Genomic DNA, 12828 nt, shown 5'->3' with positions numbered 1-12828 from the left:
AGGGATGAAGGACTGATAATATTGAGCTTCAACAATGCTATGCAATGGGATGCTTCCACATCATGAACAAGAAGTTTATGAAGTAAGCCTTAGAGTGGTTTCAAATTGGTTCATCAGCTATTCATTTTGGCAGCAGATGCCTGCACAAAGGAGGTCAAGGTGGGGACAAAAGGACCACTGAAAAAGAAGCTGTATGGATAATCATGAGAAACTTCCAATGTTTGAAAAAAATCTAAGTTGCAAAGGCTACTCAGACAGCGAAATATTTCAGCAACGTTGTGCAGGAAGAAGCAACACATAATGCAGGTCAGGGTAGCAGAAGTGAAAATAAAAAGAGGCGTATGTCGATTCAAGTATGCTGCTTTGTGCTGTACAAACAAAAACTAGCATTCCAATCCTTTTCCCGATGGATCTCCTTAACTATCAGCCGTCTTGCATTGTTGTACCCAGTATAGAACAGACCTGCAGTTACCGAACTTTTCAAAGGCTGGTGCCTGATTTATGAATGCCAAGGGGCATAGCTATAAGAAGCAGCTTGTTTAACCCTTGATGCACATAGCCTAATCTGCCCAGTCAGTTTCATGAACCACCAAAGATTGGGTCACGATCCACTGGTGGGTCCCTAACCTAAAGTTTGAGAGCAGTTGGAATAGTCCATTTCCAGATTGGCAATCCCAACACTGGATTCTTATGGACATCTTTTCCCACCCACCAAATAAAAACTTCAGCAAGGTACGCGTTTTTCTCATTTTCATTGCACATATTGAAGAACGTTTATTGCATTGGTCTGTGACACTCTGAAAAATGTTTGAAACCAAACAAGTGCATTTTTAATAACTGTAAAACAATTACACTAGAAGAGAATTTAAAATTTTAAAAAGCAATTGTAACAGAAAAAAATTGGTTTTTAATGGCAATGCTGTTCTCTTACTCCTCACGAAAGTGAGAAGAAAGCAATCAAAAAGGGAACCATAAAAAAAGAATAAGATTCTTAAGAAGATTGACTCTTGAACTGAAGTAATAGGGCAATGCAAGATGACACAGAAGAAAAATCCTGAATCATATGTTATCGCATTCAGCTGCCTGGGTCTATAAAGAGATCAGTGTACGTACACACAGAGAGAGAGAGAGAGAGAGAGAGAGCGCATGTGCACTGCTTTAGATGTCTACTGTCTTTTTTCCTCCCATTTTGCTTCTGTCATTTGGTATGTTTCTTCTACTCCATGCCAGAACAGCTTCCACACAACAGCTGTAGAAGACCTGTCACTTGTATGGCTTATATTATTCACCACAGATAACCAGATTAGCCAATTACTCTAAATAAATTCCATTGGTTTCTAGCCATAGTTATCTGACGGTGCATCAAATTAACAGACATTGTCATCCAGCAAAGAGCTGGTTCATGAAGCGCATTCACAATGCTTGGAAGGGCTGCTGTCTACCCTGCCAGCAACACCCCCTGCCCCACATACACTACACTGTATGCCTGTATGGAGAGCCTGTTGACCCTTAGCAGTGGCTTTTCAGAGATTGTAAATGGCTGTTGCAGACCAAAGAGGGAAGCAGAAAACCGCCAGTACATACACAAAATACCCTGCACGGCTCTCTGGATCCCTCCCATTTTGTTCCAGTCAGTTGCTCTATTCTAAAAAACATTTCTGTGAACCAGAAAAATGCATCTAATGACAAAATTATAGGCCAAGTATTTTTTTAGTCCCAATAATCATGCATCTGAAGAAGTTACTCATTGCCATAGCACTGAATAGCTTTGAATCAGGATATCTCAATTTTAGAAGTTAAATAGCAAGCCCATTCAGTAGATTAAGGCCTTTGGGAAGCAGTCTTATTTTTGACCAGACATTTAAAATTCCTTCTCTGTTAGGCACCTACATAAATGTTCAGCCTCAAAACATACAGATTGTTTTGACCTACTCCTCAAGTGACCCTTCAAAGCAGTGGGCCAGTGAGCAACAGGTTCAGCATTCAAGCTCAAAGAAATGTTACTATGGAATTCAACTTAGTGTATTTTCTTAAGTAATTTATTTTGTTTTTAAATTTATTTTAAAAACAAAACTATAAATTTGCCTCATCTCTGAACTGTCACATGGATCTTACATTAACACCCTCTACAAAAGTGGATTTTGGCAGCATCTTCTACAGAAAGTTAAGTTTTGGGGTCCTCTGGGCAGAAGCTCAATCTAATTATTTTTAAAGATGTGGGTGGAGGTGCTGCATCAAATGACAATCTTATGTGTGCCAACAACAATACACCAGATACAAATGTAAGCTGAAGTCGTTTGCCTCAATATTATAAAGCATTTTAACTAGCACAGACAACAGTTGACAAAATAACTATTTGCTTATACTGTAGGCAAATTTTTATATCTTTTGGACCACCTAAAACAGATCCTATTACCACTTTTCTTAATATATATCTTTATTGTCTTTTCCAGTAAAGATTTACAAAAATACAGAAGCCCCTGTATCTGTGGATTAACTTATCTGTGGGCCCTCTGAAGGCAAGGGGAGCTGTGCCCCCGTCATCTTCAGAGCATATTCTGAGCATCTGCCCACAGCCTCTGTGGGCTTCAGAATGACTGTTTAAAGGGAAAAAAGTGACTTCTGGTTTTGACAAAACATGTTTCTTTCCTTTAAATGGTCATTCCGAGGTCCACAGAGGTCGTGAGCAGAAGCACACAGGCTCTGCAGGGCTCAAAATACCCTCCAGATGAAAGGGAAGCACAGATCCCCTCCCCTTAGAGAGTGGGGGTGGGGTGTCCATGGTATCTGTGGTTTCATGTAACCGAGGTAGTTCCGGAACCCCCCCACAGATAATGGGGCATGTCTGTACACACAATACACAGATGGTCAAAGTGGAAAAAAGGTTTAAAAAACTTAAATATATAGGTGCCCCCTGCATACACAGGGGATACATTATGGGTACCAAACCACAGGTAAAACAGAACCCTATACTTACTGTGGGGCCAAGCACTTGTGTCCTTTCCTTCCTTTGCAGAATGCTAGAAGAGGAACATGAGAAGCAGCCACACAGAATGCTGGAGGCGGGAGAACGCTAACAGGAAGCTCCCTGTTTCTGTTCTCTTATTCTCCCTCCTCTAGCATTCCTCCCTCCTCTAGCATTAATAATTAATAATTAATAAATACTGTTAATAATAGCATTCAGGCTGCCTTCAGAGAGGGCACATGAGGCGAGGGGTACGTGTTGGGGCCCTGCAGACCTGATCCAAGCTCTGCTCCCCTTGCCTCCAGAGGGGGCACACGAGGGGGGGCTACATGTGGGGGCCCTGCAGACCCAATCCATGGATATGGGGGCACCCCTGTATCAATCTCCTTTGATCTGTAGATATTTCTTCTTGTGAACCAAGACAAGCATCTATGATTTTAAGTTGTTTGTGTGGGGAGGTGCCATCTCATCCTTTGGTTTGGGCAACGCTGACTCATGGCTACTGGGACAAAGATGCAATAATGGCTGTACATTTTTTTTAAAATTTAAAATGAAGGGGTCTCTCAGTTCTGCCTGTTGCACTAAGTAGAACACACAGGTGCCTTATGAGGCACAGAGCAGAAGTAATCTGGTAGCAGAATTTTGTACATTTTAGTTACTGTTTTCAGGAACAAAAAAGGAAAATTATGTTTTCCAAGACCTTTATTTCATTTGCAGAACGTATTGACCACATTTCCCTGTCATTTGATGTTCTTCCAAACTCTAATAAAAGGCTGCCTTTCTTTCAGCAAATATGAGATTGCAGAGGATCTGCTTTCCAATTATGGTTTAAAATGAGATTTATTTCAATCATAACACCTGCCAAGATCACCTTTCCCATTCTTTCACAGTTGAAAGATTAAGATTCTTCCAATTGTTAGCTATCAGCATCCTTGTAGCAATCAAAAGGTTGCCCAATGCTCTTGGTATTCCAGAGACTCTGAGTATGGATTTGTTTTTTTAACCTAACAGTATAATTAAAGGTGGGGTTCAACAAGGATGATCAATACTTCCTATGATATCTTGCATAACTTTTTTAAATCTTGATTGCCACCAACAGGGAACAAAATCTGCATCTTCTTGATTACATCTTCAGCACTGCCCCAAAGCAATCAGTCAGGTACATTATTTTTGATCTTGGCAAGTATATGATGCCACCAATATTGAAAGAAAGAAAGATTACACTGTGAAGTTAACAGAAAAATCTGCAACCAGTTCTACATACATCTTCTAAGATATAGAAAGCAGGACTTCTCAATTTTCTTCCTATTCTTTTTCAAACCCAATATCTACAGATACAGCTTCCATTACAATTGTACAGTATACGTTTTAGACAAAACTTCTTAATAGGTTTCTAACTTTACTAGTAAACTTTCAAACTTCTTCAGGTTTCTAAACATCTCATTACTTCTGTAAAACAGTGGTTCCCAAACTGTGGCTCAGGACTTACGTCTGAGTCGACCTGATTTTCAGTAGGTTGCCAATGGTTGATGGAAAAATAACTAACTGCTTCAAAACCTGAGATACTACAGCTCAGCTATTTTCAACCACTGTGCCATGGCACATTGGTGTGCCAGGAGTAGGGAAAGTCATTTATTACTAGGTTGAATGGGGAATGTGAATCCCCTGCTGGCAGTATGGTGTGCCTTGTCAATTGTCAAAAAGCTGATGTGTGTCTTGACAATTTTAGTGCCTTGTCAGTGTGCCATGAGATGAAAAAGATTGAAAATCGCTGCTAATTTCCCTGCAAATAGCTTAGCTCCTGCAGTTTGCAAGCATGTGTAAAAATAGGAAGATAAATGTTTTGGGGTCTTTTTTCTGATTATTACTTATAAATAAAAATATTTCTTTCTAGATCTCATTTTTTGAAAGTCTGATAAACCTAGGTGGGTCCTGAGTGCCATTTTTAAAAGTGGGTCCCAGTGCTAAAAAGTTTGGGAACCACTGCTGTAAGCTGTAGCTATTACATTACTGATCTGTGAATACAGGAAAAAAGTCTAAGATTCTGATCTGCATCACTTCCCGCACTTAATTAAAAGAAATGAATCTACCTCCCCCCCAAAAAAAGTAAAATTGAAGGACATTTTAACGTGATGCTTCATTTAGAAAAATCACAAGTTCTAGTTGCACTTACATTCTCACAAAAAAAAATACAAAGCATGTCAACAGTTTCTCACAATGGCATTTAAAAACCTGGTGGTGTGCCTTGACCATTTTAGTGACTTGTCAATGAGATGTAAAAGGTTGAAAATCACTGGTCTATTGAACACTGAGTTCAATAGGGCTTACACTCAGAAAAGTATACTTAAGATTGTAGCTGTAGTGAGTTTTTTTTTTAGGGCTCCTTACAAATCCACTGGAAGTACTACTGCATGAGCCACACAAATGAGATTGAGCTTCACAAGAGCACTACTGTGCTATTGGGCTGCTTCCACTCACCTTAGTGTGGCTTGTGCCAGAGAACTTCTCAGCAGACTGCACCCTATTAATCCAACAGGAATATGTAAACACACACCTGCATCAAAGAGGCAGGCGGAGAGAGCTGAGGTTTTTGAAGCAATGATTTCTGCTATTAATTAGTCCAATAACAGAGAAAACTATTCTTAAAGGCTTAGATTCCTGTGTCTAAAATAGGAATATTTCATGAGGTTAATTAGAAAGGACAAGCAACACAACAGGGCAGTCATTTCCAGTTCAGCAAATCCATACAGTAACTCATGTTCCTGCTGCATCTCTCAGCTGCAGGAGGTGTGGCATCAAAGCAAGCGCTTCTCAGCAGGTCCTGATCAGCATATATCTTTTGACCAAGAGCCAGATTCAGTCATCATCAACCAACAGAATATTTCACTAATTATTATTACTTAAAAAGTCTAATTTAAATAACTGAAGGACAAAGAACCAGTTGCAGCAGAGTCTGAACTGTTATATGCAACCCAGACTAGTAGCACTAACTTTTGGTAGAGAAACTAGCAAGGCAGGTTAGCTACAAAATCTGAACAGTATTGCATTGAATTATTAACTTATTCTATTACAAAACCTCAAAGAACCAATTAGTATTTTTCTGATGCATGTGGGCAGCAAGAGAATCGGATGCAAAATGTTTCAGAGTAGTAAGAGCATGAGGTCATTGGCCATTTAGGAAGTGTGTTCATAGCACAACTTTTTTTTCCACAGGGCTTACTTCCGAAACACACTTCCAATCCATTTTCCCTTACTTGCTCTAGTTTCCTGTACAGATAAGTTCAAGGAACTCAGGACTCCAGGGACTCCAAGCAACAGCTTCAAGCTGTGAAATCAGAAGATTCTCATTTCATTTCTACATAAATACTCTGAAATGGCTTCCTACGCTATGCTTCTTTTTGCTATCCTGCAAAGGCTCCAAGAGGTCCAAATATTACTAGAGACAGCTACGTGTCCCACTGCTGGCTCCAAGAGGGAACATTCTGATTGTTTTGTTTGCATTTGTAGTGAAAGTTTCCAATTTTCCTTCTAACCCCTTCTTCCAAAGGCTTGTAAGATGCCCCAGCATCTTTTTTTAAAGGCTGCAGAGTAATCTAGATGCAGGAACCATTGTCCTCTGTTTGAGCATCAATCTTCCCCCTTAACTAGCAAACAAATAACTTGACAGTGAGCCAGTTCAGGGACTCATTAAGCCCACCTGATGTCCATAAGCTGGAAATTCAGAAACCAAGCAACACCCTAAATGACTACTCCCCCAGGTGCAGTTAGGTAACACCCACAGACTACAGTATATAACCTGAAGTCAAGGATCCCGTTACTGCCCTGGTCTGTCACTGGATGCAGCTGCTGTTTCGTAAAGGCTCATCTGCTCCCACCACAAACCTCTGCCTTCTAAAACAGGGGTCTCCAAACCCCGGTCCGGGGGCCAGATGTGTCCCACAGCAAGCCTCTTTCCAGCCCACGGCCAACCTCTTGTCCCCTGAAAGCCTCTGACCCATTCAACTGAACTTGACCAGAACTGTGCTCTGATTGTGTCTGGAGGGTGTTCTGAGGGCCAGAGAGGTTGAATGAATGAGCCCATTCAGTCATTTATTCACTCATCTAAGTTCCACCTCTAATCTTTAAATTTTATATTTAAATTGTTTTTCCGGCCCTCCACACCACGCCAGATATTTGATGCTGCCCTCTGGCCAAAAAGTTTGGAGACCCTGCTCTAAAACAACGTGAATAATTAGGGTAAGAAAAGTGCCCAGTTATTTGCTTATGTTAGCTTGGCCTTTAACCCCGTGTCAAACTTTGCTGCTCATCTGCCCCTTTCTTCTACTTTCGTTCATTGATCAGTACCTTGTTTTTATCCTGTGCCAGCCCCCCTTTTCCCATTTGTCAGTTGATCAGTGTTCTACTACCATTCCTTCTTCCCCCCTTTTTAAGTCAATTTTTCAGACTTTTAATAAACTTCTTGTGGTCTTACTGTTTTACCCAGCTCAGTTGGGAAGGAGTGGGATTGCCATCTCAAACCATCAGGTACTGCTGATTTACTTTAAGCAATCCTTTGAATTTGGGGGGGGGGGGTCTGTTGACCTAGGAGAGAGGCTTTTCTCAAGACAGTCACTTTTGTCCTGGGATTTTTAGCCTTGGGTAGTAGCAATGACCTATCTTTTCCCAGTTTAACCAGTAAGAGTGAAGAAAATAGTAGGAGCCATCACTAACTACAGGTTGAGCCTCATTATTCCCCATGGATGGCAAAATAGCAAATCAATTTAAAAAACAAAGTTTCTTTGCTCCTGTGATTTAAAAACAACCTTGCTAACCTTTGTGATGTAAAATAAAGAGTCATTAAGAAGACAATCCATCAATCAGTCCTCCTCCAAGCACTTACAAAGGCATCTCACTCAGCCCCTAGCTTCACCCATGCAAAGTAATCACCTTTCTTTCAGGTGCTCAGGGGGAAGGGAAGGGTCTGCTGGAGTGAGAAGGATTGATGGATTGTCAGCCAGCTGCCCACCCCCCTCATTAAGGAGGCTATTGTTAAAGGACTGTTCAGTTTTTTAAACTGATTTTAAAGGGGTGCATTTTCCCCTTCTCCAGGGATCACCACATTCCTTCTCATTTGCAGTGGCCATTCGTGTTGACTCAAATCAGTGTATAAAAAATTTGTGTATAAATAGGCTGGACCTGTACTAGGAACTGCTCCTGTTTTCCCCCCAACTTCCTTTATAGCATTACAGTATTACTATTTACAGAAAAAAAGGACTAGCCATATGTCTGATGCTTTCAAAAAAACTTAAGATAGCCTCTTCTGCAGATTGACTCAGTTTTACTGCTATGACTTGCATATAATGCATTAACATGTCTATTTCCTATTTCTTCTTTCTTGGCACCAAAAGTATGGAAACATGGCTGTATGATCAGTGATTTGGCAAAATAATACCCTTTTTTCCTCTCTCAAAATGCAGCCGGATGAAAAGCTTGCTTGCAAAATTTGAATTATTAGTAAGTCCAAATAAAAACACTGTCTGCATTTCTCTGTGCTTCTTCCACTGTGCAATCCACACATGACTTAGACGTGCCACCAGTCGAGATAAGGAAAGTTAGTTTTCTTTAAGTTCAAGGAACAAATCAATCTGCAATACTAGTGATGAGGGTGAAATTTGAAATGAGCAGGTTCAATTTTCATGGGTCTGCATTCACAAATCAATTTAGAGAGACCCAGACCCTTTTGGAGTCCAAACAAAACTTCAGATGGATTCATTTCAACCCATTCCCATTTTACAAGCTTCCTGCAGTGAAGGGTTCCTGGCACAGTTACTAGAAGAACCTCAGTATCTTGCTCTTTGATGCTGCTCTGAGCAAGCACAGTAGCATTCACAGCTCCTGAAAACCATTTGTAATCTAACTCCCATGGGTTTCCAATGAACCACCTGCAATCATATATCTATGGGATAGAAGGATTTGGAGGTACTAGCACTACTAACAATGCTGAGAATCCATGCTAGCTGGAGCCCTTCAGTTTGGGGAAGAGAAAGGGATCTGCCAAAATGGATTCATTTATCCATTCCGCCAGCATCTCTCAGTAAGTCTGGGAAAGACATAGGGAACTGGTAGGGCTCTTGGCTGGAGGGAAGAAAGGAAGACATCTGATATCATCATGTTCCTAATGGCATCACTGGGAGCTCAATAAGGCCAATTTCAAATGGGAAAGCTTTTAAATTGAATTAATTTAGGGCATCTAACAATACGCTCCAAATTAATCCAAATGAAACACCCCCATTCTGAATCAGATGAGATAGGCTTGACCATAAACACTAAATACTGCACAGTTTAATTGCTGTATTAACAAAAGATGCATTGCACAATGCATGCAGTTTCCACTTGGAGAAAAGATTATTAAAGAAAAAAATGTACGATTAACTCACAATCAGCATGCTGATAAAATGAGAAAAAATTGAACATTTCTTTTTATTTCAGTTACTGTATTCCTACTGCACTCAGTAGCGCATCTGAACAGCATCCTCAGCCTCAGTCCTCGCTCTAGTTTTAGTGTTCCATTTGTTGCCTGAAAAATACCTTAAAATACTGTTGAAAAATATATAAATTTTTTTAAATGTCTGCAAAGAATTTTTGCAGAACATACCTAAGTAGAAAGTTGAACTTCAACAATCTCCTGAGAAAGTATGGGATTTCCCACAAAATCTATTGTCTCTTGATCCCATGCAATGTTCTCATTTACTGCTAGTAAATGTCTGTCAAATTTAAAGCACACTGACTCCTGAAAAGGAAGAAGAGCACTTTCTCAACATTCCTTAGTCCACCCAAGATGTTCTCACAGATGTGGGCATAAAGACATCTCTAGCCATCCCTTTCTCAAATGTTAAAAGCACTGCTTAAGGAGATAGTTAGCTGCTCCATCACTATAATTCTGGAGCCATCCATACCACTGAATCAGTAACAACAGCTGGTAATTTTGCCTGCGAGTTGCACCATCAAACTGAAAAGACTAAAGTGAGTGTTTTCTTTATACAGCAATATCTTGACTTTCATCCACTTGACTTTCATCACTTTGCTCTTTCAGCCACATTTCAAATTTCATCCACGTGCTTCTTCTTTATCCAATTTTATCCAAAATGATATCCGTTTACATTCTTATGTTTACTTTTCTTCTATTTCTGTTTATGTTTTGCACACATTCACATGTGTAATATAGTTATTTGCTGTTTTTGCTGGCAAAAATAAATTTGCAAGCTAAATAAGGTCATGCTTTGACATTCATCCATTTTTGACTTTCATCCATGTTCTGGTCCCTAACCTGACGAATATGCAAGGTATTGCAGTACATACATTCCATTTCTTTCTTCATACATCCCATTTAAATCAGTTTAACTCTGATATTCTGCTTAATTCATTATGCATGTTCCCCACAATCAATTTCATGCTGCATTTAAATATGACCAAAATTGTGCTCTATAGAGATTCATAAAGTCCAACCCTGCTTTCATTTTAAAAAAAGTCAGTACAAAAAACAGGAAGTTATGTGGGTGCTGTTAAAATATATACCTGTATGTACATGTTGAAATATTTCAAGGATGAAGAATTTAAGGAATTAAAAACCTGTCAAAGTCTTGCACCAGTTCTGGACAAATGTAATACACTCTTCTTTCCTCTTTTGTATCTAATGCAAGCTAGCTCTCATTCCTGTAAGGACCCAGTATGTTTTAGGCTGCAATCCTAACCACACTTCCTGAGAGTAAGTCCCACTGAACAAAATAGGACTTACTTCTGAGTAGACCTGGTTAGGATTGTGCCCTTGGTCATTTTAATGAAATACTAAGGATGCAATCCTAAACACACTTATCAGGGAGTAAGTCCCACTGGAATTTGCTGCTGAGTAAACATGCATGTTTTAAGTGTTACATGATGCTGGTATGGTATGTGCTGGTGGCACAGAAGACTATTTTTGTTAGCTTTTATTTTAAAATATTAAACCTACATTGGTTCTACTCCTCAATTTCTCCAAAGAGGATTTCAAAAACATCTTCAAAGTGGACTTCTGAGAATCACTGATGACTGCCAACTGAAACAGAAGCAAGCCAACTTTTAAAACTCAAGAAATTCAATAGTAGAGGGAAACTATGGCATGGGTTTTTTGTTTGTTTTGCAAAAACATGGTATTTTGCCAGGACAGTTTCTTCTAAATCCTACAACTTATTTTAGTTTAATTTGAATGACCCGAGTTCACCCTTCCACAATTGTCAGACAATGAACTATGAAGATAACTGAAAATGCTTCTTGCATATCTTGAGGACTGATATGGGGAGGGTCACAGGGTGAATACTATCCTAACTATATGCCATGCGTAAAACAATACCTGATTACAGTACATTTGATTATTTAACCTATATTGTAAGTACAGTATTGGATCACAGCAGTTCTGCGCAGGCAACAAATGGTGGAAAGAGTTAAGTATTCCATTAGCTAACTCTGCCCCCCCCTCACTGCAACTGGTGTGGTTACAGTGGTTGAACTAATTAAATTCAGGGCATGTATAGTGTTTGCTGAACATTTTTGATCTGCCTTAGCTATGGAATTATTGAACCTCAGGGGAGGGAGAAAGCAACATGAAAAGGACCTTAGAAATAGTTAACTCCCTGCATATTCCATATGTGTGTTTTATGCAAACCTGATGAATCACTCTGAAATTCTCTCTAAAAATTGAGTGTCAACTTAAAACTTTACCTAAATTGGCACACAAACTTGATAGTTTTGCGTTCTGTGCACAAATTACCAACCCACAGCGAGTCCCTCTTCAATTGTCACGCATTGTAGGCTGCAGAGCAAAGAGTGGCAGCTTTACAGATCAACAGGCGAGCGGGGTTCATTGGCACGAGTTTTAAGACAGAGATTTACTAAACCGAACTTTGAGCGCAGTCTACTCAGAAGTCAGTCCCCTTAGAGTCAACGGGGCTTACTCCCAGGAAAGTGTGGCTAGGATTGCAGCCTTTGATAGTAACACTCTCGGACGGATCATACACACATAATACTAGCAACAGTGTTACAAAACCCTGGATGGAGTGATCAACGCCCCCCCTCCCCACATCATGCTTTGCCCTCAATATCCAACTGAGGGAGCAAAGCAGGCGCGCCAAGTTTCTTGCACCGGGTAAACTTCTCCAACAGGTGCTGCTCCGGAGGGGCTCCGGGGGTGGGGAGGGGCTCTGCACGCACTACCCGCGGGCACGGCCAGCCAGAGTTGCTCCGCGCGCCTGGAGATGTCCGCGCCTGCCGCCCTTTCTCCCGCGAGCCACTCACCAGGATCCCCATGACCTCCGTCCAAAGCCGGGAGAAGCTCTCCGACATGTCGCCGTCTCCCTGGGGCTCCGCACTGGCGGCCTGTTCCTCCTCCATGGTGGCCTCGCCAAGCAGAGCGCGACTGCCCGGGCACGACCCTTCACGCCTCGCCTTGCAAGCCGGACCCCCTCCTGGGGCGCTGCAGCATGCCGCCGCTTCCCCTCCTCAGCAGCCAGCCAGCCCCTCCCCTGCACAGGTCCCGCGCTCAGCTCTGGGCGCAGCCAGGAACTTCCCTGCCCTGCGCAAACTTTGCAGGCTCGGAGCGGTGCGCAACAGGGTGGCAAGCCCGGCAGGGCGCAACCACGCGCCTTCCCAAGGGGGAGCTCAGAGGAGCTGCGACGGCCTCCCCGGGAACCCCCGCCCCCTTCGCGCAGGCACCGAAAGCATCTGCCACAAGGCCCCGCTCCCCGGGCAAGTTTCCACTCCTCCCAGCTGGGCTTGGGCCGGCTGTGGCGCTTTCAGTCCCTTCTTTGGAGTCCTTCGCCTCCCCGCTTTCTTCCGAATGGGCTCTCCCAGCT

At 41.6% G+C, this 12828-nt stretch overlaps 1 protein-coding gene across 3 annotated transcripts in view; it reads right to left on the bottom strand.

Annotated features, from left to right (window-relative positions):
- Window positions 1–12583, bottom strand: part of SASH1 (SAM and SH3 domain containing 1) — a 164336-nt gene extending 151753 nt beyond the window's left edge. For 2 of the 3 annotated variants that reach the window (XM_066615509.1, XM_066615518.1), the window contains exon 1: window positions 12272–12583. In XM_066615509.1, coding sequence (XP_066471606.1) covers window positions 12272–12367 — 96 coding nt within the window. In that variant the 5' untranslated portion in view covers window positions 12368–12583. The remainder of the gene's footprint in view (window positions 1–12271) is intronic. The other variant, XM_066615526.1, reaches the window with a different exon arrangement.
- Between the last annotated feature and the right edge of the window lie 245 nt (window positions 12584–12828).

This window comes from Tiliqua scincoides, chromosome 1 (assembly GCF_035046505.1).
Source record: "Tiliqua scincoides isolate rTilSci1 chromosome 1, rTilSci1.hap2, whole genome shotgun sequence".
NCBI classification, from domain to species: domain Eukaryota; kingdom Metazoa; phylum Chordata; class Lepidosauria; order Squamata; family Scincidae; genus Tiliqua; species Tiliqua scincoides.
The sequence above is the reverse complement of the archived record's forward strand: the minus strand, read 5'-3'. Positions and strand labels throughout refer to the sequence as shown.